Genomic DNA, 27768 nt, shown 5'->3' with positions numbered 1-27768 from the left:
GGGTCTGGCACTCTGAGGATATCCACCAGCTTTGGACAGGTGGGATACGGTTTGGACCATGTAAGGAATCTCCTGGAAAGTGTCTGAATCCATTGAAAGTCCTGAGGACATGCTGTGCCCTCCCCAAATCTCTACCAGGAGCTCGGCTGGAAGTGTCCTCACTGTGAAATGAGGGGCACAGTAGAAGTTCCCCAAGGATGCTGTCTTCCCCCCCCCCCCCATTTCTAATGCCCTGGGGCTGCAGCCACATTCTGCCAGCCTGGGCCCTGGGGCCCTCTCAATGTAGGGGATAAACTAGGCCCGCTCGGTCTGAACCTCTGGAAGAAGTCTGCAAGCCCTTAAGGGGGGATGCGAGATTTCTTTGGAGAGTTTCAACTTTTTGTTGAGTATTTCGTAATACAGAAGAGTAACGTTGGTTAGGTTTCCTCTAACTTCTAGGTTCTTCTGGCTGGTCTAAGAATTAAATTGACATGAGACAGAGAAAATACAATTTAGTTTTTCGTATGTACAGGAAGCCCACATACATGAGAGGGTCAGAGACAGAAAGGTAAAATGAGGTCTAGACACCATCCTGAGCTGAGGAACAGGGTCGGGGCTTCTGAGGACGGGAGGGTCACTCACAGGACGAGAAGAAGAGCAGATGTTCGGTAATTAGATGTTTGTCCTGACACACAGATGGGGCCACTTTGGTGAAATCTATCTGTGGTAATAATTCTTTCCTGGGAAAAATCCCCAGTTTCAACTCCTCTAGGTAGTAAGGGGAAGGGCAGTAGTTTCCCTTGAACCCACAGGATCTCAACTGCCTTTAGCTCAAAATAATCCTCATTATATAGCTCATTCTGAACCCCTATACTACGTATAGCATCTATGTAAAATATTAAAAACAAGAGGGAAACAGGCACCTTGTATGCCCCGTGCCCTCTTCCCATATATCCACTTCCTTCCCTCCTCTGCCCAAAGCAACAGTATCCTCAAATTTGGAGTGGTTTTGAGCTCCGAATTTAGAAATTTCATAAATGTTTAAGATGGCCCCTCATGCAAACACTCAGAAAGAAGACAGGCTGGGAGTGGGTGTTGGGCTTTACTTGTTGTTCTGCTGACACCGGGGCTGTCTCTGTCCACTCACCTGAGGGGCTGGCTTCTCCAATTATTTGCTTGCCTGTTTTGCTTGAACAAAACAAGTGAGCTTTCCCCCTTTAAACAGGTCCTTAAGGCACCAGCAGGTGTTGATGTCACATTTATGTCCGTGTGGATTTAAACTGGACAGGACCCCGCCTGCTGAGGAGGAAGCCCTGACCCTCCATGCCCACTGCGGGGTTCTGAAAGGACCTCTGACCCTGGCGGCCTGATGCATGGGAAAGGCTGGGGTCAGGTACAGGCTACCGAAATAAGGGTTTTACAAAACTTGCACAGAAAGTACTAGGCTGAGCAATGTTCAGACACAACGCAGTACTTCCGTGGAACATCACTGCATAATCTTACAATAAAAACTCCACACACACAGCTCTTAGGATAGCAAAAGAGCAAAACTGACTACGGTCCCCTGTGAAGGAATGAAATGGAAATCTTGTAGGACAGAAAAGTCAGCCACTTGGGCTCGGGTTCCCCACTGCCCACCCAGGGGGCCCAGTGCATCTCCGCAGGGGCAGGGGGACCAGAAGAGGCCGAGGAGCATGGAGTTGGGACCCCGTTTCCCACAACACAGGCCTTCGCCCCTGGGTTCCCTGCGGCCTTCTGATAACTCCGCCCCTTTACCTTTGGCCTGGAAGTGAGGGGGAAGCGTCACAGGGATTACCTGACAGCCACAATCTTTGTACTGAACTCAAGTGCTAAGTTCAGAATAAGGGGTTTACAAAGGCTGTGAGGCGGCACCACAGGAACCCAGGGCCTCCGGTTAAAGACCCCGAAAGACATCAAGTCCAGTCGGCTGTTTAGACATCAAGTCCAGTCTACCGGGCCACTTTTGAAAAGGAGACTCGTCCTTAACGCCAATTTAATCTCACGGGGCGACACTGCATCACCACCAAGGCTCCTGCAAAGTCTGGGGGGTCAAAACCCTTACCTTGAATGTTGACAGCGTTAGGAGAGCAGCTGCGGTTTCCCAGGAGCCCCGGGTAGTTGGGAGCAGCCTGGGGAGAGCTGGGTGGACCTGGCTTTGGGCACATTTAGTGGTTTGGAAAGACAATCCTGGCCCCACAGGAGGAATCCTGGCCTCGCACAGTAAGAGAGGGTTTCCCCGCAGCACCCCTCGGGGGCCCTCCCTTCTCGCGCTGATAGGAGGGCGGCCAGCACAGGGGAGGAGCCCCGGGGCCCTGCGACGTGGTCGGAGCTGGGGGGAGTGGGGCAGGAGGCAGGCAGCCAGGACAGTCCCCAGGGGAAAGTCTGGAGGTGGAACACATGAAACTTTCCTTCTCTCCTCCCACTGCCCCTGCAGGTTGCACGGGGCGGGGCGGGGGGGGGGGCTGGAATTTCCCAGCAGGACAGCAGAGCCCAGGTCTAGAGCAGCCAGAGGGACAGATGCTGACTGTGGGGAGGGGTGACCCGATTCCAGGAGCAGCCCTGGGCAGGGCAGGGCAGGGCCTGAGGCACCGGAGCACAGGTGCTCAAGTTCCTCAAAATGTTTACCTTTCGAATCCCGAACTCAGTCTAGGTTTATGAATCAGGACTTCGAAGGCAGGTTTTCCTTTATTTGGGAAGGGGAGGGGCGGCTCACTGTGGACAATTTCTTCTTTCTTATTTTACAATCTGGAATCTGCTCACTTGCAAATTAGGCCCAATCTGATAACTTTTGCACAAAATCAAAAGCCTAAATGATCTTTTCTTAGGAAACCAAGCCGAGTGGCTTGCTGATGCCCCCCTACGGCACGCGTCCCCATGCATGAACGCAAATGGGGTCCTTTAGGGGTCCCATCAGCCTGAAAGACTTCCGGGTGTCTTGACAAGAGGTGTGGGTGTCCTCGGGAACTCACACTCCGGTGGTGGGTGCCGTTTGTGTCAAATGTGCAGGAAGCAAGAGCAGGTCAGGGGTGGGAACTGCAGCAACTGGTCCGAGAGTGAAGTCAGACGTGGAGGGTGTGCGGAGGTGTGGGTGGGGTCAGGGACGCCCTAGAGGGTGGTGACAGCCGAAGGGGGACAACGGCCCGGAAGCTGCAGGAAAAGGATTTAAAATAACGGGTCACCACTGGGAAGGTGAGACCTTGGCAGCCGTAGGGAACTGGAAAAGAGGTTGAAAGAAGCTAGGACAAACCTCAGGGGTCCTGGCTCTGCCACCGTCGGTACATGTCCAATGGTCACGCCACCTGTACGGACCTCGATTTCTAGTAAAGGACTGAAGTCGAGGGTCATCGAGGCTCCTTTCAGCTGGACAAGGCTCTCTCATTTAGGAGGGAATCCTGACAAGAAAACAAACAAGAACTTGGGGGTGGTGAATCCTCTTTAAGCCTCACCCTGTGATCCCAACAGTGGGCTCTCTGCTCTCCATCCTCTGGGAGAGAAGCAGTGAAAAGTCACGAGTGAGAATTTTGCCTCTGGTTTGATTTCACTTCACTAGGCGCTCTCTGGAGGTGAGAAGGAACTCAGGAGATGGTGTATTTTTGGATACGGTTGCTCTTTTTTGCACTGGAAGCCCAGAGGGTGGGTTTAGATTTGCTGCAGAGGTCATACACAAATCCACACTCTTAGGCCCTCTAGTGACGCCCTGCCAGTGACCGTGGTCAAGGACGTCCCATTACTGTCAACTGTCCTTACGCCTGAGATGGGGACACTCAGATCAAGTCAGGGCCTGTGCTTGGGACCAGCTAGGCTCCCAGACACTCACCTCAGCCCCCATTCTGAGCAGGCTGACGGCCCCAACAAGCCTCAGAATGTGGTCTCACAGGGCCAGTCCTACTTACAGGAATCAAAGGGCTCCTCTCACTTCAAAGAAAGCACCCAAATCTTCTGAAGAAAGATGAGCAGTCTGATAAAAAAAAAATTTTTTTTTTGTTTGGATGGTAAAGAATAGTACAGACTAGAACAAAGTTTTATTTAGGTAAGCCTAATAAAGAAACACCAAAAAGTAAAACACATTAAAAACTTTATTGTAAGTACCACGCATGTCTAAATTTGCATCAGTTTGCAACACTTCTGCTGGCTTTGTAGAACACAATAGTTGCAAGTTTCCTTAAATCTTGCTTTAGATCTTTTCCGGCTCATCTGCTCCGGCCACCCCCTCCTCCCCACGGTGGGGTCAGTCTACCCTGCCTCAGGCTGATATCCGATCACCCCAGGGCCAGGCGGAACCTGCCTCCAGGGGGGCCGGCCCTGCAGCTAGGACGCCCCGTACTGCTCCAGCGAGCCCGCTCTTCTCTTTGTCCCATTTTTACTCCTAGCCTGAGTGGCTAACTGTGGATATTCTAAGCAAAAGTAACTCCAGTTATGTTTCACGGAGTATTCCAGAACCTTGAATCGGTACCTGATTCTTATCATTGTTTTTTAATGGAAGCAGGGAGTAGTTGGGAAAAACCCCCTAGACGGGAGCGGGCTGGGACAGGCGGAAGAGGGCTCAGTTCCCTGTCCCTCCCTCAGTGGCCGGGTCTGGCCAACTCTGCGTGCGGCAGGTATGAACTGATCATCCCTAGGGAGTGGGGATCCTGAACAGCCACCTGGGTTTGAAAGCAAATTTGAGGGGGGGAAAAAAAAAAAAAAAAGCAATGAAAAAAGTCCATAAAGAAAATTTGACAGGTCCTTTCTGAGTAACAGTCCCCTTTCCAGCACTTATGATCAGATATAATGTAGGAAGATGCATTATAGTAAAAAGAATATGACAATAGCGGTAATTTCCCATCTGGAGTGCTATTCAACTGCTTGCAGAAATCTGCAATTTTAATGCATTTAAAACACATTAGGAATGGGAGATTAATTCTCCAAACCAAGGAAAATACTCCATAAAAAAATAAAGATAGAAAATACATGCTACCTTAATGGCAAACTTATTTTGGATACTTAATGGCAATGATCTTGGAATTAAGGGAGGGAGCAGCGGGGACCACCCTTCGCTCAAGAGGACAGCGAGAACATCGCGTCAGAGAGTGCCGGGTCCTGGGGCTGAGCCGGTAGCGGGACGGCACCCGCTGTGGGCAGCAGCCCGCCGGCCCCTGTGCTGTCCGCTGGGACCGTCAGTGCTGCAGCAGGAAGTTGGTGGCCACGTTAAGGTCATTATTTGAAGCTCTCAGGGCTTCCAAAGCGTCACCTCTGGAAAATCCCATCTCCATGAGCCGGGCAACCTGAAAACAGAAACAAAACCAGAAGCCTCATGAGGCTGACGACACTGCCACTGACCCACCAGCCCCAGAATGTTCCTCGTGTGAGTTCTGTAGGACAGATGAAAAAAACACAACACAACAGGTTTTCATTTCAGTGTGAAATCTGATGCTTATAAAATTACAACCGGCTCAACCTTTTAAGGTGCTCACTATATACAGCCAATAAATACGCATTTTCTCACTGAGTCCTCACTTTAGAGACGAGGAAGGGGGCTTCCGAGGGTCAGAGACCTGCCAGGATGAGCAGAGGGCGGCCGAGCTGCGGCGCGGGGCCTGGGAAGCAGGTCTGCACCAGCTACACTCCTTCCGGGTCGAATCTACCTCCCGAGGAAGAGCTTATCCAAGCCGCAGGCGTCCTGAGGCTGGCGGGCTCCGAGGGTACACGCGCGCCTTTGCGTTCCTGGCGTGGCTCAGGCAGAGCACCGCCTTGGGGAGCCCGCCACCCCCCCCGCCCGGCGTCTCACGGCAGGTGCAGCGTCCCCGGAGTCCCCGCCGGCCTGCGGGCAGCAGCTGCGCACAGGGGGCGAAGCCCGGGCAGAACTGCGCAGAGGAGGCAGCTAAAGCCACCGAGAGCAGGGAGGTCGAGGCCTCCATCTTTTCGACCACAAGTCCCGAATCTGTGAATGTAGACGTTTCCTGTACTTTTACATACAGGCAGTCTCCAAGGTCAAAACAGGCAGCGTCACTACAGTTTGTTCGTAACCTGTTTTCCCACTTTAAAATGTATTATAAAAACACTTATGACCCTGGACTAGCCGCAGGTGTTGCTTTTTTTTTTTTTTAACTTATTTTGAAATGTACTACATTTGCAATAATATATAGTGAAAAGTGATACTCTTACAAATGTTGAGATTTCCAACGAGGTGTGAGTTGACAAGGGGCTGGGGACTTAGTCACCACTTCTAACCTTCCTTCTGGTAGAACGCGATGCCCTGGGGCTCCCCAGTGGTCAGAGCCCCGCTGCCTCCCCTTCCCCCCAGCTGAGGGGGGTGTGCGCGGGAGGGCGAGGGCAGGCGGGGCAAGCGGGCGGGCGCAAGGGTGACTGAGACCCCAGACTCCTCGTCCCTCAGGGGGCCTTAGGGAGAGGCTAACCGGCTGGGAGGAGACTCGGCCCACTTTTCAGAAGCCGGGGTTCTAGCTGGTGTTTTTGGAACTGACGCTGTGATCCCTCATCGGTGGGCTGTTAAGACCAGGATTCAAAGAAAGCACAGTGAGGGTCCTCCCTCCAAGGAACCTCCTTCCAGTTCTCCACCTGCACACACGCCTCCTAAGGGCCGGCCTGGGGGAGGAGACCGCCGGTTTCCAGCTCAGCTTCCGGGGGTAACGGACCGACTGCCGGCGTGGGCAGAACGGCAGGGATCCCTGCTTCCATCTCCTGCTCTGGGAAAAAGTGGCCCTTTCCGGAGTCTCAGGAACACTTCTTCACCCACTGGCCGGGATGGAAAGCTCTTCCTCAAGGGAGCAGAATCTGAGTCTAATTAGTTACTGCCTGTGGGACTTCAAAGGCCCTAATTTGCCTTTTTAAGCCACAGGAAACAGCCCCATTCCTTTCTCTGCACAGGCGCTCGAGTGGCCTCCCTGCCTCCGCAGGCACGCAGCTCCTGGTCCGTCCCAGGCCGTGTGGCTCCGTGTCTCCCACCTTTGCTGCTGGTGTGTCCTCTGCTGGGAGGCTCTCCCCTTTGCCCTTGGCCTGGTTAACTCATCTTCGTCCACTGATCTCGTGACCCGTGGCCCTTTCCCACGTTTCCCAGCCGAGGAGAAACTCAGAGAAGGGGTCTTGTGGTCCCACTGACCTCTGTCCTGTGCTCCTCCAGGCTGTGACTTAGGGCCGACAGCTTCTCCTTACCACCATACCGTAAGGGCCCTGGCTGCCTTCGTTCATCCCTGTGTTTCAGAATCCAGCACTTTCCAGCCTGCCCCTCCCCTTCCAGTGCTCATCCATTTGTGCTGCTGCAGAATATGGTACCGCGGGCGTGGTCTGCCCAGGACAGAGGGCAGCTAGACTGTGCCATCCCAGCCCTTGGCACAGTGGGTGTGCATGCATGTGTGTGCATGTACACGTCCCGAGTGTGTAGCTACAGCACCCTGGGGTGGTGAGTTAGCGGGCCTGCTATAAACCCTGAGTGAAATGCGCTCAAGCCGGGCCTCCGAGTAAGTTTGTATCTCCTCTTCCAGGTTTAGGATTGGGAGCATCTCTGTCGAACGTCCTCTGATCGTTTTCTAGCCAACCAAAACTCTGTCAGCTTAAATTCTGTTGTTTCCTGTGTTAGCTCCCTCAAACTCTATCATCCCCACATCTGATTAGCACATTTGCTAATAAGCTCTACAACGTCACTCAAGTTAAAATGCCAAGCAGACAAGGCCAAAGGCAGGGCCCAGAACTCACCAGAGCCCTCCCCTTTCTATCCAAGTGGCTCATCAACAGGTTTTTTGAATTTTAACCAGTTTCAAACTTCATATTATTATCTGCTGCAATGCCACTAACATCTCTCCCGATGTGGCGAGAAGTGCAAATGTCTTGGTGGCATCCTGTGTCAACAGGATCAATTTGGTGCCTTCAGACCACAAGGCCCTTTACCTCTCACAAGTATCTGCTTGATAATCTATTTCAGGCTCCTGCCACACGTGACACATCAGTTTTGCCGTTCAACTCTCAGAATCCGCACTTTTCCCTTTCCTTGGGGTCATTTCACACTGAGTGTCACTCGGGGAGCGGGGCCACAGGACCCGTGCTGGACGTGTGTCAACAGGGAGAAACCACCTCACTGGTCTGGGTACTCCGGCCAGGCTATTTCATACACTCCTGGATTGAAATAACCTTTCATGATGTTTATTCCAGTCACTTCTGGTTAAGGACCACTATCTTTAGTGGAGTGAACGTGGCCAGTGAGGGGGTGGGCAGCTCTGCCTGCCTTGTCTCTGTTGCCCACGGACATGACACCACAGGCCAATGACTTGGCCTCTCTCAATGACGGTGAACAATGTGGCAAATGCTACACTCGCTGTCACCTCTGTCGCCTCTAGTACTTCAAGCATAGCTAACGCCTGGCTGCCTCTTTGCACCCAGCCGACAGGAACAAATCCATCTGTTTGGCGATTCACGATTCATAACCTGGAGCTGATGCCGTGTGAGCCTCGCCCCGGCGCTGGTACCAGGCGGGGCTGCCGGCCACAGCTTCCAACTGTACTGGAGTTCTCTCTCCACTGACTCCGAGTCTGGTCCGAAATCCAGGAGATGCTGAGCACAGGTTGCTGCACACACACAGCAGAGCGGCCGCGGCCCCGCGGCCCCGAGGGAGAAGCGGCTGGGTCTGGCGGGGGTGGCCGGGCCGCGCCCGAGGGGGTGATGTCTGGTGTGAGGAGAAACGCGTTCCCTGCACACAAGGCTTCCTCCAGGTTCATTCTCTCTGCAGACACACAACCACACGTGCCGTCACTGGCTTTGACAGCTGAGCTGGTATCCACAGGTCTCCGCTGAAAAGGATGCTCGCTGTTCTGTGCAGGCAGTGGCCGAGTGGCCATCACAGCCCTTTGCCTAAAGCTGGCTTTGGAGCCTTTTGCATTTCTTCAGGGGTGAGAAGACGAGTGTGATTAGAGCATTTTCACTGCTGAATGACCTGGTACTTTGACCAGATGAGAAAGCTCACAAAGTAGAAACAGTGTTAACGCTATTTAAAAACTGAACGAGCACAGGAAGAAAGGGCATCTGTAAGTTTCCTTTAGCGTCCCAAACTGTAAACGTCTACAAAACATGAAATGGCACGCTCGGGCGTGGGTATGAGGGTAACGATCAGAAAACCAGAAGAAGGACAGAGAGGGGTCCCGACCGTGTTTCCTGGCTGCCCCGTCATCCTGCAGAGGACGGCGCTGGCTGGGGCGGCCGCCGCCAGGCAGGGGGCTGTGCCTCCCACCGCTGCCCTTCCTCGGGGGCTCAGCAGCTCACGGCCAAGGCGGTAAGGGCCGCGGCAGAGAGCTGCAGCCCCCGTGGTGGACACCGAGAATCACCGTCGTGGTCCTCCGTGTTTATCGGCGCCCGACTTGCACAACCCTTGTGTGTTTCGTAACCGTCTGAGTGTGAAGCTTTATTTAGCACACGATGCGGGAACTCCCGTGCTCAACAGTAGCAAGAGAAAACTGAGGCCACGCAGACCTGCGGTTGCATAAGCAAGACACGGATAGGGTTCTAGAGGTTCACAATTCCTTAAAATAAAACCACAGGGGAGCTGGCAGCTGTTAGAGAAGCGCCCCAGCCTCAGCTGCTGGGAGGTGGGGACCCTGCCAGGTGGCAGAGGGGGCTCTGCGGAGTCACTGTGTGGCCCCAGGCCGGGGACTAGAGCCTCGGGCTCCCAGCTTCCTCACAGCTTTGAGGGTAGGAGAGACAGGTGTGAAAGGCCTAGAACGGTGACCAGCACATAACAGGTGCTCAGTAAGCGTTCCCTCTTGTGATCATTCTGTCCTATTGAGAAGCCATTGGGCCGGGTGTAGAGGATCACTCCCTCAGAGCCTCCGACGTGACAAAACTGCCCTCGGGTTTTGTTTTCAGCACTCACTTGAACTGTTTCCACTTTGCTAGTTTTATACCCTTTGTTGGTCAAAGAACTGACGTGTCTTTCACAAGATCAAACACAGGCTTGTTTTCAGAGGGGCTGGAGGGAGTCCCGGAGCAGAAGGGCCACCACCACGCCGTCTCCTAGGACCAGGGTCACTGGCATCCAGGGAGAGGCCCGTGTCCCCAGATGACAGGGACCTGATGCCACCCGGGTCCACAGCCAAGCACACCCACACGCACACCTCCCGCCATGGCTGAATACAGCGATGCTGAACAAAGCAAGTGACCTTTGCTACCTGTTTCTAGCGTTTAAATTGCGTAAACAAGAATTGGCCTAACAAAACTAAGGTGGCCAGCCCGAATGAAGTTGGATAGGAAGACAGCAGAGTCAAGAGCATGTCAGTCAGTGCCGCGCTGGTGGGTCTGCGGCATTCTGGAAAACCTTCTAAAACGCATCTCCTTCAACATTCCTCCTCTATTCCAGAGCCCCGTGAGTACCTTCCTCCTCCTGCCTGTGCATCACAGGAAAGTTTCCATCTAAAATACTCACCACAAAACATCAGAATAGAGTTCATCTTGGTTTCTAGCCCAAAAACCCGATCCTTTTCTCTAACTTCTTTTAGAAGCCAGGTGTAGCTGGGTTATTATCCAAAGAGGATGGTATGCTTTTCCCATTTTCCCCATCACTTATTCACAAAATCTCAAGTGACTCAAATATCACATCTCCAAGGCCTGTTTCTTACGATTGAAAATGCAACTTCCCAGCGGCAAGATGAGAGGGGCAGGATGGCAGGGAGAGGCCGGCACTGAAACTGTAGCTCAGCCTCCTCACTGGGAGGGAAACACACTTGCGCAAGGTCCCCCTGCAGTGACCTCCGACTCTAACAGCTGCTCTTCGTCAGGGACCCCTGAGGCCGGCCCGAGGTCTGGGAGCTGGGACAGGAGCGGGCGCCGCGGGAGAGCCCTGTCACTGTCACCCGGCAGTGCTGCAAAGGAGGACGAGGTGGAAATATGCTTCCCAAGGAGAGACCTCACCAAACAAGAAAAGAAACCTATAGAGAAAGGAGATAAATCTGGACTGGTTTTCCTTTCCTTTTTTTTTTAATCCTCTATGGTTGGAACTTGTGCCCCTACTACCTCAAGGTAATTCTTACTCAAGAAAATGAATAAAATCCCACTTTAACATTCTACTACTCTTTGACACAAGTGAAGTAGGACGTTCATTCCAATGAGATTTATAGCAATTCCTCTCAGTTTGAAACACTCCTTTGCTTGTTTTGTTCAAATAAGACTGTGGTTTTCTTTAACTTCCCTTTAGCTAAGGTTGTCAAAAACAAATCGTTTTTGGGGTTCTTACTTCCCAAATTCTGACTCTTGCAGAAAACGATGCCCACCTGAAAGGTAGTCCCAACCAGTCCCCTGTGGGCTGCCCATGGCGGCTGGCCGCTTCCCAGGCCATGTGCACACCCGGCCGGGAGGAGTGACCCCAGAGAGGCACTGGGAGGTAGGCTTGCCCTTCCCTGCCCTCATTATAGCTATCATTTGTCACCAATCAGGGCAAGCTCAATGCCAGATCCCTGTGGGTCAGTGCCACCCTCATTCCCTATTAGCTGACCCCCTCTCCTCTTCCTTGGAACTGCTGAACCCCTGTGATCACACGGTTGGCTGAGTGGACTGTACCTGGTTATCTTACGCTCCTGCCCGGCCGCAGGTGGCTCAGCGGCCCCTCATCTTTGCACTCTCCTGCTTGCTTCAGGGTTTAGTCCTGAGAAGGTCCTGGCTACAGGCTGGGGGGGGCTCCTTTGCTTACATCTTTCAGTACTCAGAAGAATTAGGCACCCCCGAAAGCTGGTTAATTATTTGATTGCCACTCAATATTTCATTCTAATGGATAACACGTTCTAACACTAGCATTAGAGATTAGAGGTGGAAAGGTCTGACGAAGGACCACCCTCTAACACATTTTTAAGTGAAAACAAGTGTTCTTTTGAAAAAGAAGCCCTCCAACCACACCTTCACGTTCAGCCCTGCTCTAACCGCCACTCGGGCACCTGCTGTGTGTCAGGCTCTGTGTCAGGAGGGAAACGCGGAAGAGACGGTACTGGCCTTCATGGAGCTCACCATCCGCCAGGGAACCAGATGACATGGGTGTCTCTATACCAACACCCAACTCACTGGGGTCCAGATACCCAGAGCAGAAGAAGCGCTAAGTTTTCATAAGGTGAGCATTTTGGAGTTTAGATAGGTTTTTCAGAGGCAGTGGTGAGGACTCCAGAGATGAGAAGAGAGACTCACTGAGATTTAGATTCTCTCACACTGAATACATTTCGCTACTTATCCGCTATGACTGAGAGTGTCTGTGTGCCATCTCTCTTGGGCCGATGGATATTTCAGAGGACATGAATGGAATCCACATGACGGGTCTCACGTATTATAAGCGTTCGAAGTGGTACCATACCTCGAGTGGGCAAGAGTCTCATAAGCACCCGGACTGTAATACGTTCCCAGGGCAGAGATGGAAGACACTACATGCGTGGTTATGAGCATAACACGCCCCTTCTTTCACGTCGAGCCCATCCTCCAGGGAAATCCAACGATGGGATTCCCTGTTTAAAATCCTGCATTGCACCTTAATGCCTCCAGCACGGAAGCAGAGGTCCACGCCCCACTGAGGACCGCTGGGAAGCCTCCCTCCTTCTTCCCCACATGAGGCCCCTGCCCCAGCGGTCACTCTCCGCTCCAGCCCCACCCACCTGTGCTTCCCCAGATCTGATGTGCTTTTCACCAGGCCACATCTTTACAAAGAGCACTGCCCCCGCCCTCCCACACTGGCAATCCTTCAGCAGCATCGGAAGGTTTGATTACAGCTGGCAAGAGCTGCCCCTGAGCCTGGCTCCACCCTGGGCTCTGCACCACGTGCAGGCAGGAATCGCTTGCCTTACCTATCTCCGGAGTTCAAGAACCTGGCCCAGTGGTTAGACTGGGCAGAGCGGACAGCTGATAACTGCTGGCTGACTACAAGGAGGGAAACATGTGATTGGAAGTGAGGAAGTCAGCATTTGTAAACTCCATGCTTGTCCTCCTTTCGTTAAATGCCGGCATTGGCTCAGTTAGTCCTGTTTAACTTCCTTGTCCGATTTCACCTGTGCGTCCCATTAAGCATAAACCGAAGGGTCACCTTCTAAGCTTGGGGAGGGCTCAAGAGAGACAAACTTGGGAAGTTTTTTTCCCTTTTGATTAAAAAAAAAAAAAATGAGGCCAATATGACAAAATTTCATTATCTGTTAATTTTGCGTGTGGGTGTAATATGAAAATCCCTGGTTAAGAAGAAAAAAATAAAAAGAGACAGAAACGCAATAATGCATACACTTATTTTTAAGATACTAGTAGGGTGTGGGGTGGCATCTGCAAGGGGTGATGAACTGGCAAAGGTGCTTGTTGAAAAACAGTAGGAGTGGATCGTGAAGAACTAAAAATCCAGAAACTTAATAGCAATAGTAGAAAAGGTGGCAAACATTGGCCGTATGGCCGTATGTTAGAGTCTTACTAGACTTAACAGGGGATGCACATTCTTTCTTAGAATATTCTTTGTTTTCAAAATAGATGGACTACATTTCCTATCTTAAATAACTTTCACTAAAATTCCTGAAGTATTTGCTCACATCAGAAAAAACTCAAATAATCATTTCTCTTTTCCTTGGTTTAGAAAATTACTAAGTTTCTTAAATGCATTAAAATCACATGACTGATATTTAAATAAAGTACAGCACATCTAATTGAAAAATGAAGCATAAAAAGGTTTTGTTAATTCAAACTATCTTAATGTTACTAACAAATAATTGTTTAAAAAAAATATATTTATTTATTTAATTATTTTTGGCTGCATTGGGTCCTCGTTGCTGCGGGCGGGCTTTCTCCAGTTGCCATGAGCGGGGGTCACCCCTCGTCGCGGTGCGCGGGGCCTCTCACTGGGGGGGCCCCTCCCGCTGTGGAGTGTGGGCTCCAGAGCGCAGCCTCAGCAGTTGTGGCAAACGGGCCCAGCTGCTCTATGGCATGTGGGATCCTCCCGGACCAGGGCCCGAACCCGCGTCCCCTGCATTGGCAGGCGGATTCCCAACCACTGTGCCACCAAGGAAACCCCAAATAATATTTTAGACAGTGTCTAGCCTCCAACTAACCAAGAGATTATATGTAACTATACATTTGTAAACATTACTGTAAATGTCTTGAGGTAAGAACAACGTCTTTCTTCTCTTTTACAGTCTCTCGAGCACCTAACACAAAAATTATTGAGAGTCTACAGAAATAATGTTGAGGGGGACCTCCATGTCTTAATGCGGGGGCAGTCTGTAAGGCCATTTCAGGATAATCAAGAAAGAGAAAAGACAAGATTTAGAAAAGTCAATGAATAAGGAAGCATGTTAAAAACAACCTCTCATGTATTTACATCTTTTCATAACAGAGCCAAGAAGAAGTAAAGGATATTTTGAACTGATACCGACATCATGTTAACCTCGCTCTCGTCATTCTGGGAGGATCAAGGAGAATGATTCATTTAAAAAAAAAAAACCCTAAAGACTTCAATTGCACACATTCACCTTGTTTTCATTTTTTGACACTTTTTTTCCCTCAAGTGTCAAAACTAAGAACTATTTCACCTTTAAATACTTTCTATCGTTAACGGCTGCTCTGCTGTGAGGGATGTGACCTGGGTTCTATCAAGGAAACAGTAATATAACAGAACTTTATTTCTTTTCACCTGAATTTGAGAGTATTAGTTTATTTTTTAATCTGTTATTATAAATGCCTTATAAATGCTGAGTTACTCGGCTTTATTTTCTAATCGTGGGGCTAACAGTTTTTTGGAAATTCGCTAATGGAGGTGGAAGAGAACTATGGCTCCTTAATCCATCTCTCAACCCTAACGAGTTGCTCAAAGGATGAGTCTGAGCTGAGAAGTTAAGGGTGAGGGGTTGGGTCAGCTCGCCAGGCATATTCCATTGGTTTCTCTCACTTGTGGTGGCCTAACCCAGAGGTGCCAGTGGGCGCCCTGCCCAGAGGCCCCTCCTGAGTCCCAGAAAAAGCCAGGATACGTACAGCTTTGCCACAGAGACCGAGTGCCTTGGATCGGACTGGCTTTTGTTGGCTCTGGGAACAGGGGATGGGGAAAGTGCATGGGGTGACTCTCTATGAAACACTGACCTTGATTTGCTTTTATGAGAAGAAAGCAACATTTGCAGAATGAAATTTAAAAGGGTTGTTACTGAAGTGCTCTCAACCTACTAGCTTAGATTTTCAAAAACTTTCTAGTGTGAAATAATTACAAACTTCTAGAAAAATTTCAAGAAGAGCACAAAGAACCCAATTACTCTTCATCCACATTCACCAATTATTACTTTGCCACAGTTGCTTTCTGTCTACACACACACACACATACACACACTCCCATTTATTTTTCCTGAGCCACCTGAGATTAAGCTGCATACATCCTGTCCCTTTAGATCATCCTATTTCCTCGTTTCCTCTAATCTACAATACATACAATATAATTTCAGAATTGCTGTACTCATACCACCATGAAAAATAAACCCATGAAGAGTTTGAGGTTTGCAGTTCTTTTTTTTTTTAAGAGGGCATATTACGTTCAAAAGTTACCGAAATTAATTTTCCCTCTCCCTTTCGATTATATTATTCACTTAAGATACAGCTGGAACATTTATTTCAGTGTCCTTTTAGTTTTATGATCGTCCCCATTGTTGATTTGCTTTTTCAGTATGTAAAACATTAATTTGGTTCCTAAGTGAAAACCACACAAACAGAGAAGCTCCCTGTCCTTCTGCCTCCTTCTCTCCCAGCCTGCGTCGTGAACCAACTTCAGTAAACATGAAATATCACAGATTTAAAAATAAGCGATCACAACGCATTTTTGTTTCAAATTATGCCTTCCTCAAACTCATAAGACCCACAGTAGCCAATAAAGGGCCCAAGTGTCTATCACTGGTGTAGGTGGTGGTTTACCTGATATCAAAACCTTTGTATTTATATGCTTGATTTCTTTCAAGTCTCGTTCACCAAAACTGCTTGGAGTGTGAAGCATGGGTTTAGGGTAAGTACCAGGTGTTTCCGATTACCTGCTCCTCCGAAACCTCTAGAGGAGGGGACGCTTGTTGCTCAGACTGCCGACCATCCTGATAGTTTACGTTTCGTCGCTGACGTAGAGGAGGGAAAAGACGGTTCCAGTTGATCATTCCTCCCTACAAAGAGATCAATGCACAGCGTTCAGACACGGGAGGAGCAGAAACATCGTGACGCACTAAAGAGCTTTCTCTTGCAATGCAGTCACAGATGCAGACTGGAAATAAAATGTCAGATGGACCTGCTGTGTGCAAGCTGAATCAATAGGCTAAAATCAGCAGCCTGCAATAGGTGCACAGAGAGAAAAGAAGGTAGCAGCTACTGCCAAAGGGATCTGTGCAATTTGACTCCAGAAGGCAGTGGAAGACACATGCAGTCACTCCTACCCTCAGCCCCATGGTGTCCCCACCGACACTGTCCCAACTCCGCTGGACTCGGGAAGACACGAGAGGAGGCAAATTCAGGGCAGGCGACCAGAAACCTGGAGCTTCCTTCAGCAGCTCTTTAAAATGTTGCTCCTCCCTCCTTTCTCCTCCAGCTCCCCTTCTCCCTGTTCCTGTTCTTTTTTAAAATTTGAGTAAATTCTGAGCAAGGTCCACAGAGAGAGACTGCAGGCGGAGATAAAACCCAGGTTGGGGGACAGGCTCGGGAATGTAAAGGTAAACCTTACACGCAGGGACAAGAGGTTCACACCTGTCCTCTGTGTGGCTTTATGGATAACTTCACATTGGTGGCGATGTCATTTCTTGCCTTTTCTATGTCATCAATGAAAAAAAGCCACTATGTGAAGAAAACATGTGCACTGCATGATGCTTTTAAAAAACTGACGTTTTTGCCTATATGCCGCCTTTTAAATTTATCAACTTAAATCTGTTTCTAGATGCCTTCTAGTTCTGGAAGATTTAGAGACTAAGAAAACCTAAAATTTTTCCTATTATAATATAGGAAAATTATAATACCTAAACATGCTAGATAAAATTTAAAAATATTTCATGTGCATAGCTGAACATAAAGGGAAGATGGAGGCCCCAAGATGCCAGAAACAAGCTCTGGAAAACCAGGGCAGTAAAGAAGAGAGGATGGAGTGTGAGGGGGGAGCACATCCTGCTAATCCAGAGCTACTTGGGTTTTATCACCTATTTGGGTTCAGGAGAGGAGGCCTTGGGTCTGAAAGAGGCAGTGACTTTAAGCTCATTACCTCCTTAAAGGCACAACCTCAAATGGCAGCACCTCCAGTGAGAGAGGATGAGAAAAAAACCAACCAAAGAGCAGATTTTCCTGAGGGAGGGAGCAGGAATCTCGGTCTGCCTGAGAGGTGAGAACTGCAGGGAAATTTGGGGTTCAAGTTACACCACATATCTGCTCTAAGAACCCATCGAAAAGTACATAAAATTCGTTCTGGGATTGGAGATGGATACACCTAAGGAGCCAAGCAGAAGTAAATCTAAAGTTACTCTGGAGAGACACTCTCTCATCCTGGAATTAGATGGGATTCATAGATACAGCTCCAGTGGGGGAAGACTCGGACCCCAAACTACAAAACCCATGAGGAAAAAACCCATCATGAGCAAGAGTCAGTGTGTACAATAAATAGGAGGACTAGATCCCCAAGAACTTAAATTTACAACATTCTGAAAAAAACCATAAAATTAGAAGTTTTAAGATGACTGAGATACAGGAGTTAAAAAAAAAGAATAGGACGCTATAAAAAAAAAGATAGTTTTTTTAAAAAATAGGGAAACTAAAAATAGAGATATTATGCAAAACTGTTCTGGAGAGATACTGGTAGAAATAAATTCAAATATATTAATGATCACACTAAATATACATTGACAAACTCACAAGCTGAAAGGCTGAGATTGTCAATTTTGAAATCTCTCCCATTCCCCCCAACCCAACAACAGACAAACTGAAAATATAAAGACATAGACAAGTTGATGTAAAGAGATGGAAAAAGAAATATTAAAGCAAACTGATGTTGCTATATTCATGTCAAATAAATAGACCTCAAGGGCAAAAGAGGCATTATTGGGGATAAAATCACTAAGATACATTGATATTATTTATATATAACATGCCAGCATCAAAATACAGAAAGTAAAATTTAACAAAATTACAAGTGAAGTGGAAACGTCTAGACATATATTTAATTTTCAGCATATACTGATAGATCAAGCAGACAGACAATTAATAACAATACAGAACATAAATAACAAGTTTGTCTAGATGGACATATATAGCCTGCACTCAATTTTTAGAGAATATACATTCTTTTCTAAGTAAATTATTTATTAAAAAAGTGACAGTGCACTAAGTCCTATATGAAATGTCCACAAATACCAAAACATAAATATTATACAGACTATATTCTCTGACTATAATGCAACTAAAAATAAATATCAAAATTATAATTAATATAAAACAAAAATGCACACATTTGAGATCAAAAATGAAAAATCATAATGGAAGTTAGAAGATATCTAAAAGTGAATAAAATTGAGACTACTACCAATCAAAGCTTGTGGGATATAATTAAGTAGTTGATGTAATTTTAAAATATTGAGCTTAAAGAAAATGAAGACTGAAAATTAAACAGTTAAATACAATTTAAGAAGTTAGAGAAGGTAACAATGGTCTAAAGAAACTGGTAAGAATGAAGTACAGAGCAAATGTTAATAAAGTGGGAAACAGAGACACAACAGAAGGAATCAATGAAAACCCAATGCTGACTGTTGAAAAAGTCAAATAAAATGAATAAACCTGATGCTTAGTGAAAAGACAAAGAAAGAAGCACAAATTATATTAGGAATAACACAAGGAACATAATGACAGATATTAAATAAGAATACTTTATTTGTGCTAATAACTTTGATGAAATAGACAATTTTCTAGAAAAACGTAACTTGCCAAAACTCAAGAAGGAATAGAAATTGGTAATCAGTTTTAAAAATTGTTCGGGAGCATTGACTAAAGCTGCACATACGTGGATGCCTCAGCAAATTCCACTCCTGGACAACATAAATGCAAACACATGTTCACCAAGGGCAGGGACCAGAATGTTCTCAGCAGTGTTGTATGCAATCCTCAAAGACTGGAAACTACCCAAATGCCCATTAAGTAGAATGGATACATTATAGTATATTCACATGAGGTAGTATTATATAGCAGTTCAAATGAACAAACTACAATTGTATGCAACAATATGGCTAAATCTCTCAAATAAAATGTTAAATAAAATAAACACAAAAAAGTACATTTGTATGATTACTTTTATATAATGCTAACTTTTCTGTATGTTATACTTCAATGGAAAGTTACAAAAAGAAATAGAAAACCTGATTAGACTTTTAGCCATTAATGTAATTGAAATAATACTTAAAAATCTACCTACCAAAAATCTACTGGTGAAGTCTATGAAAATTTTGAGGACCTGCCATCTTACACAAGTTGTTCTAGAGAACAGAAAAGAAGAAGAGCTCCCCACCTAATTTTTTGAGGCTATATAACGCTGTTTCCAAAAATCAGAGAAGGCTATTATGAGAAAGAAGAATTATAAAACAATCTATTTTTCATTTATGGACAGATGCAATAATCCTAAATAAAAGCTTAGCAAACTCAATCCAACAATGTTCAAAAAAGATCATCATCTTATCCACTATGATGTACTATATTAGGATTTACCTCAGGAATCTTAGAAAATATAGTAATGTAATTCACACATTAACAGATTAAAGGAGGAAAACCAAATGTTCACACTCAACAGATATAAAAATAATTTGATAAAACTTGATGAAGAGACAAGAATGCCTATTATCACCACTTGCTTTCAACAAGAGTCACGGCATAATGAGGATGAAACCAACCACCTGTGAAAGAAAATGCAGAAGGATGGAAAGGGAGAAACTGTCATCACACATGATGCCTGTCTACCTAGAAAATGAGAACCAATGAGTACAAAATAAAAAAAATCACTAACATCCCTTGCCTGCGATCACTGAGAAAATATAAGTGCAAAAAATTCCTATTTACAAAGAGAGATAAAAACCATTAGGTACTCAGGAATTAAATCTAACAAATAATTTGCAAGATCTCTATGAAAAATGGTAAACTTGATTGAAGGATATCAGAAGACCTAAATAAGTGGAAAGACAGCACATTCCTGCCTGGAAGACTCAGTACTGTCTGTCATCTTTTCACACTCTGCCTGTTCCAGGCTGTAGCAGAGACTGCTGGTTGACTTTCAATATCCACATTCCCTTTTCTTTAAAAATAGGACTTTTTTTGGGGGGGGTGACGCACAGTTAGTACATTTCTCAGCTTCCCCCATGAGGACTCAGTTCTGCCAATGGTATGCAAGCAAAAAGGGCATCTGGGACCTCCAGAAGAGATCTCTTTCTATTTCTTTTAAATGAGTTAAGTTTTTTAAAAAATTTATCTTATTGAAGTGTGGTTGATTTACATATATATATTCTTTTTCATATTCTTTTCCATTATTGTTTATTACAGGATATTGAATATAGTTTCCTGTGCTCTACAGTAGGACGTTGTTGTGTATCCATCTTATATAACTTAGTCTGCATCCGTTAATCTCAAACTCCCAATCCATCCTTCCCTCACCCAGCTCCAGAAGAGATCTTAAAGGGAGGGATGCACCCTTCCTCATTGCTTCCTCCTCCTTCCTGGAGCCCAGGCGGGCTGAGGACAGGGCAAGAGCCAGAGAAAAGGAGCCTCGGGGCGCAACTTCATGCAGGGGCCCCACCAGCTCGGGGCTATCAACGTCTGACTTCTTTTACACGAGACAAACTTCTGCCTTGTTTGGGTTTCTGTGATTTTGTGTTTTCTGTCATATGGAGCTAAACCTATTCCTAATGGGTATATATTCAAAACTCACAAGTGTGCGCACACGCGCGTGTGTGTGTGTGTGTGTGTGTGTTTTGGTTGAACGAGACAACCTCAAGTTAAGGGTCAAAACTAGACCTGAATATTTTCAAGAAGTATAAGGGAGGGGTTTTTTTTCTACTAGTTATTAGGACTTACTGTTAGACTACAAGAATTAAAGTAGGACGGTATTAGCACATGATAGGTAAACAGGGCAAAGAAACAGGAGAGACAGTCAACAAATCAAAAGTAAACATGGGCACTTGGTATATGATGGAGGAGACATTGTAAGTCAGCAGGAAAAAGACACACCACTTAATGAACAGTACTAGGACAAATGGTTATAGAGATGGAAAAAGAGAGGACCTCCCTGGCGGTCCAGTGGTTGGGACTCTGTACTTCCAATGCAGGGGGCAAGGGTTTGATCCCTGATTGGGGAACTAGGATCCCACATGCTGTGCGGTGTGGCCAAATAAATAAATTAATTTAAAAAAAGAGATAAAATTTGACCTTTACCTCATATCTTATACAAAAACAAATTTATTTTATAATAAACCCCACAGGGACTTCCCCGGCAGTCCAGTGGTTAGGACTCCATGCTTCCAACGCAGGGGGTGCGGGTTCGATCCCTGGTCGGGGAACTAAGATCCCACACGCCACGTCGTGCAGTCAAAAAATAAACAACAACAATGTGATTAAACCAGCCAAGATGACTAAATATAAAAAAATAATAAAATAAAATAAAATAAACCCCATAGGTTAAAGATTTAAATCTGGAAAGCTAAACTGTTAAAAATTTTAGAAGAAATAAGAGACATTCTTTATGTTGCTGGGATAGGAAAGGATTTCTAAAACAAAAATATAAAGGATCAATCATAAAAAAGGATTGCTAACAATTACTACAAACAAGAACTTTTGTATGATTAAAAAAAATAAAGCTAGAAGGCAAAGTACAGATTAAGTACAAAGTAAAAAAAAATAAAGCTAGAAGGCAAAGTACAGATTAAAAATAAAGCTAGAAGGCAAAGTACAGTGACTTTGCCAGATTAAGAGAAAATGTTTGTAACATATAACTGACAAAATAGCATCCAGAATATGTAAAGAATCAATGAGAAAAAATAAATAATACAAGAGAAAAGCAGATAATGTATATGAATAAACAATTTACAGAAGAGGAAACCCTGAGTCAATAAACGTAAGAAAAGATGTTCAACCCCACTAGCATTAGGAAATGCAAATTAAAACAGCAATAAGTCATTTCATACTTGTAAGACTGGCAAAAATAAAATGTCTAACAATACCAAGGATACGGATGATGTGAAGGAAATGGGAACTCCATATATTGTTGATGGGAGTTTAAATTGGCACAAACATTTTAGAGAACAATGTGTCAAGCTCTAGTAAAACTGAGGATGTTCTATGATCTAGCAATTTCATCTCCAGGGAGCTATGAGTGCCTAATGGGGCATTTATGAGGATATTCTGTGAAGCACTGATTATAATATTAAGTAAGCAAATGTAAAAAATTCAACTGTCCCTAAAGAGGGAAATAAATTATTAAGTGGTTCTATTATATATGTGCAGCTAGAATAAATGAACTAGATCTAATGGATAAATCTCAAAAATAAAATGAACAAAGAAAGTTGTATAAGAATATGTATATACAATACCATTTACATAAATTTAAAAATATTTAGAATAGTATACTATTTAAACTATTTTACGGATAGTTTACATATACATAGTATATAACTATAAATATAAATATGTATATATATTAGTGGTGATTCTGCTTCCCAGGGGACATTTGGCAATGTCTGGAGGCATTTTTGGTTGTCTTGGGTTGGGGGTGGGAGGCTGGGGACAGGAAGGTGGTGCTGCTGGTATTTAGCGAGTAGAGGCCAGGGATGCTGCTGAACATCCTATGCGGCACAGGACAGACCCTGCGACAAAGGATGGCCTGGACCAAAATGCCCCAGTGTCCAGGCTGAGAAGCCTTGATACATACTCACAGGTGGTGAAGATACAAACACGCACCGGCAGTGGATACCATACAAAAGCATCAGACACGACACACCTGCTATGGAACAGTGGGAAGAGGAATGAACCTCTGGCTGATTCTGTAACATTTTATTCTTCAGAGGGAGTGAGAGGGAAAGAGTAGGCAAAACAAAACAAAACTAAACCCCAAGCTGTGATAGTAAAAAAGTGCTTAAAAAGCAGAAAGTTACAGGAGCTCTAGGTTCTGGGATGTTTTGACACTAATCTGCTCTTTCTGTAGGTTCAGCGTGAGCCTCTGCAAACAGGAAACGCTTCCTTCACTTTGTCTTCTTCAAAAGCAATAACCACATATTCAAAAGAGGAAGAAGGAAACAGCTTGCATTTTGAACAGCCATTTTATGTTATTAGTTGTAAGGAGATTTTCAAATGAAGTAAAATTTCTTGTGAAAATTAATAAACAACTAATTTTCCAACTGAGAGCAGTAAACGTTTGTTAACGGTTCATCAGGTGGAGGTCACATGGAGTAGAACTCCACCTCTAAAGGCCTTGGCGGGTTTCTGAAGGGACGATCAGGTCAGGCAGTGTCTATACCGAGAAGCCTGATCAGAAGAGCCCCCCAGGGTTCTCTGGGGCACTTGCAGCTCCCATGGGAGAGAGGAGCAAGGTGCACGGTCTGGTCCTTGCTTCCCGTGGAGCTCCTGATCTCCTCGGGGAAGGCATGACATCCAGAAAGGGAAAAGCCAGAAGCAGGCAAGATGGTCTATAACCAGGAAGGAAGCCACAAGGCATCAGTTAAAGGGCATAGCCAAAGCTCGGGGGTAGAGCTTCAAGGAGGATGGGGGCTTAGCTGAGTTTTAGAGGGTGAGGATGATTTCAACAATGGAGAGGAGAATCAGGCATTTTTGTCAGCCTGTTCAAAGACAGGGGACTGAGAATGGGTTTATTCCTACTTCAAGGGCCAAAGCAATGCTAAGGAGAAATAACAGAGGAACAAAAACAGAGGATGCTGCGTGACTGGGAGCAGTCTCCAGAGCCAAAATACCTGGGTTCAAATCTCAGCTCTGCCACTTATTATGTAACCTTAGGCTTCAGTTTGTTTTTTTTAAACTTCTCTGAACCTCAGTTTTCTCATCTGTATTATGGGAATAATAACTACACTCACGTCATAAGGATATGAGAAATAAATGAGTTAATATATGTAAAGCATTTAAAACAGAGCTCGAAAACGTCTAACTTATTACATATTACATATATATATTAGCTATTATTACTATCTAATATTTGCATTGTATCTTACAGTGGTATTTCTTGTCTTCCCAGCTAGACTATAGCACCCTGGAGAGCTGCACTGGGGGTAAGATTTGCATGAAACACCCCAGGTGGCCAGCACAGCTCTCAGCTCAGTGCAGCCTGAGCTGAACCCCCAGCCAAGAATGATTTCAGAGCAGGCACAATGAATGTGATGGTTTAGAACAGTTAAAATTCTTTCTAAAAGCATCCTCATCTTATTTTTAAAAGGTCAGTCACTGGGAAGAAAAATGCATCCTTTATTCTCCATCTTTGGTGATCTGAAACCCTTTATCAGAGTGCTAGGTTTTGAACTGTAAAGCAGGTGGGGCCACCTCCACGGCACTGTCTGTGGCTGCCCGCGGACCATGTCGGGAAGATTCTGGGGGAGGGTACGGGTGCATCAGGAAACAGTGACATGACTGCTTAGTGATACCCGCCTTGGGCACGGAGGAGGCGAGGTGGCACCTATACAGGAACTACACACCCTGCTATAGACCATGGCTGTCCAGTTTTTTCCACGTCATGGCACACACAGAAAGATATATTTGTGTGACACACAGGACAGAGAAAGCTGCATGCAACCAGCCTGGCAGCTTCAGGCTCTTCCCAGATGCCCCAAAGGCTGAGGGGATCAATACCTCATCAGGCCATCTGTGACCGTGACACAGTGGTCGGGAAGTTCCGCCACAGACCCTAAGGCGATACTTGTACATTTAATGTGAGCAGTTTACACTGGGGACGGGCTACCACGGAGTTCAGACGCAGAGGAGACCAGATTGTTTCAGGTGCATCAGTCAAGGTAAAATCAACAGAATTATTGAGTGTCTACTCAAGTACCTGGAAGTACCTGAAGCCATGAAGCTAAAAAGAGAACTAAGACAATGTCTGTGCCTTCTAGAAGCTCCCAGTCTGGTATCCTAACCATTAAATTGCTTTTTCTTTTTCTTCCAGGTTACTCGTAACACCCTCTGCTTGATCAGTGGTTCCTCCTCCGCTCTCCGCCTGCCCTGACCCCTGGCTGCACTGGGCCCTACCGTGCCCCTCCCGGCACCCCTCTCTGGCTTCTGTGGAATCACACTTTCTTGGTCTTTCAAGCCATCTGGTCACACCCTGAGCGCCCCTCAGAGACGCCTTCTCCGGTTCATGTCCTTTATACGCTGGTGTCCCTTAAGGTTCTGTTAGGATTATTCCTCTTCTCTCTCCACGTCTGCCCCCAGGGTTTTAGTCTCCCTGCGTGTGGTGGGGACTCCTACCCGCTTTCCCCCTCCAGGTGCTGCCCCTCAGAGCCACACGACCAGCTCTCCTGACGCTTCCCCTTAGGTGTTCCAGAGACATGTCAAATGGAGCGCATCCCAAACAACACTCATTGTCAACCCCGTACCTCTTCCTCTGTCCCCAATCTTGGGGCATGACATCAATGTCCATCCACAGCACAAGCCAGCTCACCAGGCTCTGTTAATTATGACTCCTAAATACCTTTGGAATCCATCCATTTCTCTCCACCCTGACTCTCACTGTCCTATTTTATTTTTATTTTATTTATTTATTTATTTATTTATTTATTTATTTATTTATGGCTGTGTTGGGTCTTCGTTTCTGTGCGAGGGCTTTCTCTAGTTGTGGCAAGCGGGGGCCACTCTTCATCGCGGTGCGCGGGCCTCTCACTATCGCGGCCTCTCTTGTTGGAGCACAGGCTCCAGATGCGCAGGCTCAGTAATTGTGGTGCACGGGCCCAGCTGCTCCGCGGCATGTGGGATCCTCCCAGACCAGGGCTCGAACCCGTGTCCCCTGCATTGGCAGGCAGACTCCCAACCACTGCACCACCAGGGAAGCCCCTCACTGTCCTATTTTAGATCGCCATCAAGGGCGGGCATGGCTTCAGAGTGATTTTCCTGAGATAAAAATCTCATCATGTCACCTCTCTACTTAAAAACTCTTCAATGGTTCCCCATTGCCTTTTCATTAATCTTAAAATACTTTTTTTCTTCATTAATAGCAATCGCAAAATCACTACTTGCTAACATACTTTTATAAAAAAAGTTTTCCAAAACAGAAAAATAATTAATGAGAAGAATGTCATTATTTTCTATTTTTGTAAACTTTTTTTGTGTGACTTAACGGAATATAGTTGGATTCTCGTATCTGCTTCTGCAGTCAATTCTGTTACACGCTACTCTGGCTTCTGAAGTATATAAAAAAATCTAGCCACGTATAGATATATAGTTAGAAAAAAAATCGGAGTATATTAGGAGCCTTTTCAGATAATCGTAGATATTCTTCTTTAATACTACTCAAGTCCCTATTGGTTTTAGGATGCAATTCAGGTTTCTCACCAGGGCTTGCCAGCCTCCTGTTTACCGTTCCAATGGTTCTCCTCACCACTCCGGCCTCACATTCTCGGCTCCTGCCCGGGAGGCCTCTCTACTCCCCCCGTGTACCCTCACATCTCACTGCACCTTTGCAAGGACAGCACTTGGTACATTACACTTCAGCGACATGCTCCCTGGCAGGAATCTCACAGCAGGTGACAAGCCCCACGAAGGCTGAGATTATTCATCTTCTCTCTGTAGACCCAGCCTTGCCTGCCACCTGGCATATTCAAGTACGTAAGAAATATCTGCTGAATGACTAAATCGTGGACAAATACACAGCAAAGCATATTGCTGAGATAAGTTCTATGGGATTTTCTTCAGCAAAGACCCCACAGTTCGTTGTAATACAGGCCCTAGTGTCAGGATGGACAGGGTAGGAGGGGATGACGCAAGGAGGCTCAGAGAGCAGAGCACACCACGTGGCCGATATGGTCTTTAAGGGCACGAGGCACCTTCTCCCTCTAACACAGGAACCAGTAGTTTCAAAGGACCACTGCTGGGAGACTGCAGATGGGGGCTCCTCGCAGAAGGGGGCACCCGTAACGCACTGGACTGCTGCTGAGTGCCCCTTGGCGGCTACAGCTCGCAGTGTAACTATGGATATGCTTGGCTTCATTCCTTTATCTCTCACGTGCAGTGCACTGTACTGGGGCCCAGTAAAGAGCGTTGTGACACACAGGGAAGTGATTAATTTCCTACGGCCCTGGAAGAGCTTAGCTGAGTTGACAAAACAAAGGCACATTAGAAAGTAAACAAGAGGCACTGAAGATGCAGCGTGTGACTAAGGGCTACGTGAGAGGTATCTTATTAGACTTAGAACTAACAATAAGCACTACCAATACAGAGGAGAGAAACATTGCCAGAGGCTGCTGTCATCAGCAATAGCTTCATGGCAAAACCCAAAAACAAAGGAAAAGAAAGAAAAACAAGACAAACCCCATTCCCACCACCTCCCCAACTGGGGAGGCGGTGAGGAGGCATCCAGAGAGTCTACCACCAGGAATCTGTGCCACAGCCCAACACGCAACTCAAAGGCTCGGCCACTGCTGCTCCCTGCAAGGAACGCTCCAACTGGTGCGCGCCACCAGACGTGCATCCTGCGTCCTCTGGGTTGAGTGATGACTTGCCTCTTGAGAGGCCAGGGCCTCCCACCACAGCGGATCCTATTTCTCCCAAGACATGGGTACGGTTTTCACAACAGGCAGAGGAAAGGACTCTGGAGAAAGAACAGCAGGCTTC

At 46.5% G+C, this 27768-nt stretch overlaps 1 protein-coding gene across 2 annotated transcripts in view; it reads right to left on the bottom strand.

The window, feature by feature from the left end:
• Nucleotides 1-2711: 2711 nt before the first annotated feature.
• The window catches only part of UBAC2 (UBA domain containing 2), a 164891-nt gene continuing 139834 nt past the window's right edge, over nucleotides 2712-27768 (bottom strand). Inside the window, exons 8-12 of one of the 2 annotated variants that reach the window (XR_009498771.1) lie at nucleotides 15984-16106; nucleotides 4958-5264; nucleotides 3894-3958; nucleotides 3248-3392; nucleotides 2712-3147 (exon numbers count right to left, since the gene is read on the bottom strand). Coding sequence is in view for 1 of the 2 variants with exons in the window: in XM_059903104.1 (XP_059759087.1) it covers nucleotides 5157-5264; nucleotides 15984-16106 (231 nt within the window). In the remaining variant the exon portion in view is untranslated. Of the gene's footprint in view, nucleotides 3148-3247; nucleotides 3393-3893; nucleotides 3959-4058; nucleotides 5265-15983; nucleotides 16107-27768 lie in introns of those variants that run through there. The other variant, XM_059903104.1, reaches the window with a different exon arrangement.

Source organism: Balaenoptera ricei, chromosome 18, assembly GCF_028023285.1.
Source record: "Balaenoptera ricei isolate mBalRic1 chromosome 18, mBalRic1.hap2, whole genome shotgun sequence".
Lineage (NCBI taxonomy): Eukaryota > Metazoa > Chordata > Mammalia > Artiodactyla > Balaenopteridae > Balaenoptera > Balaenoptera ricei.
The sequence above is the reverse complement of the archived record's forward strand: the minus strand, read 5'-3'. Positions and strand labels throughout refer to the sequence as shown.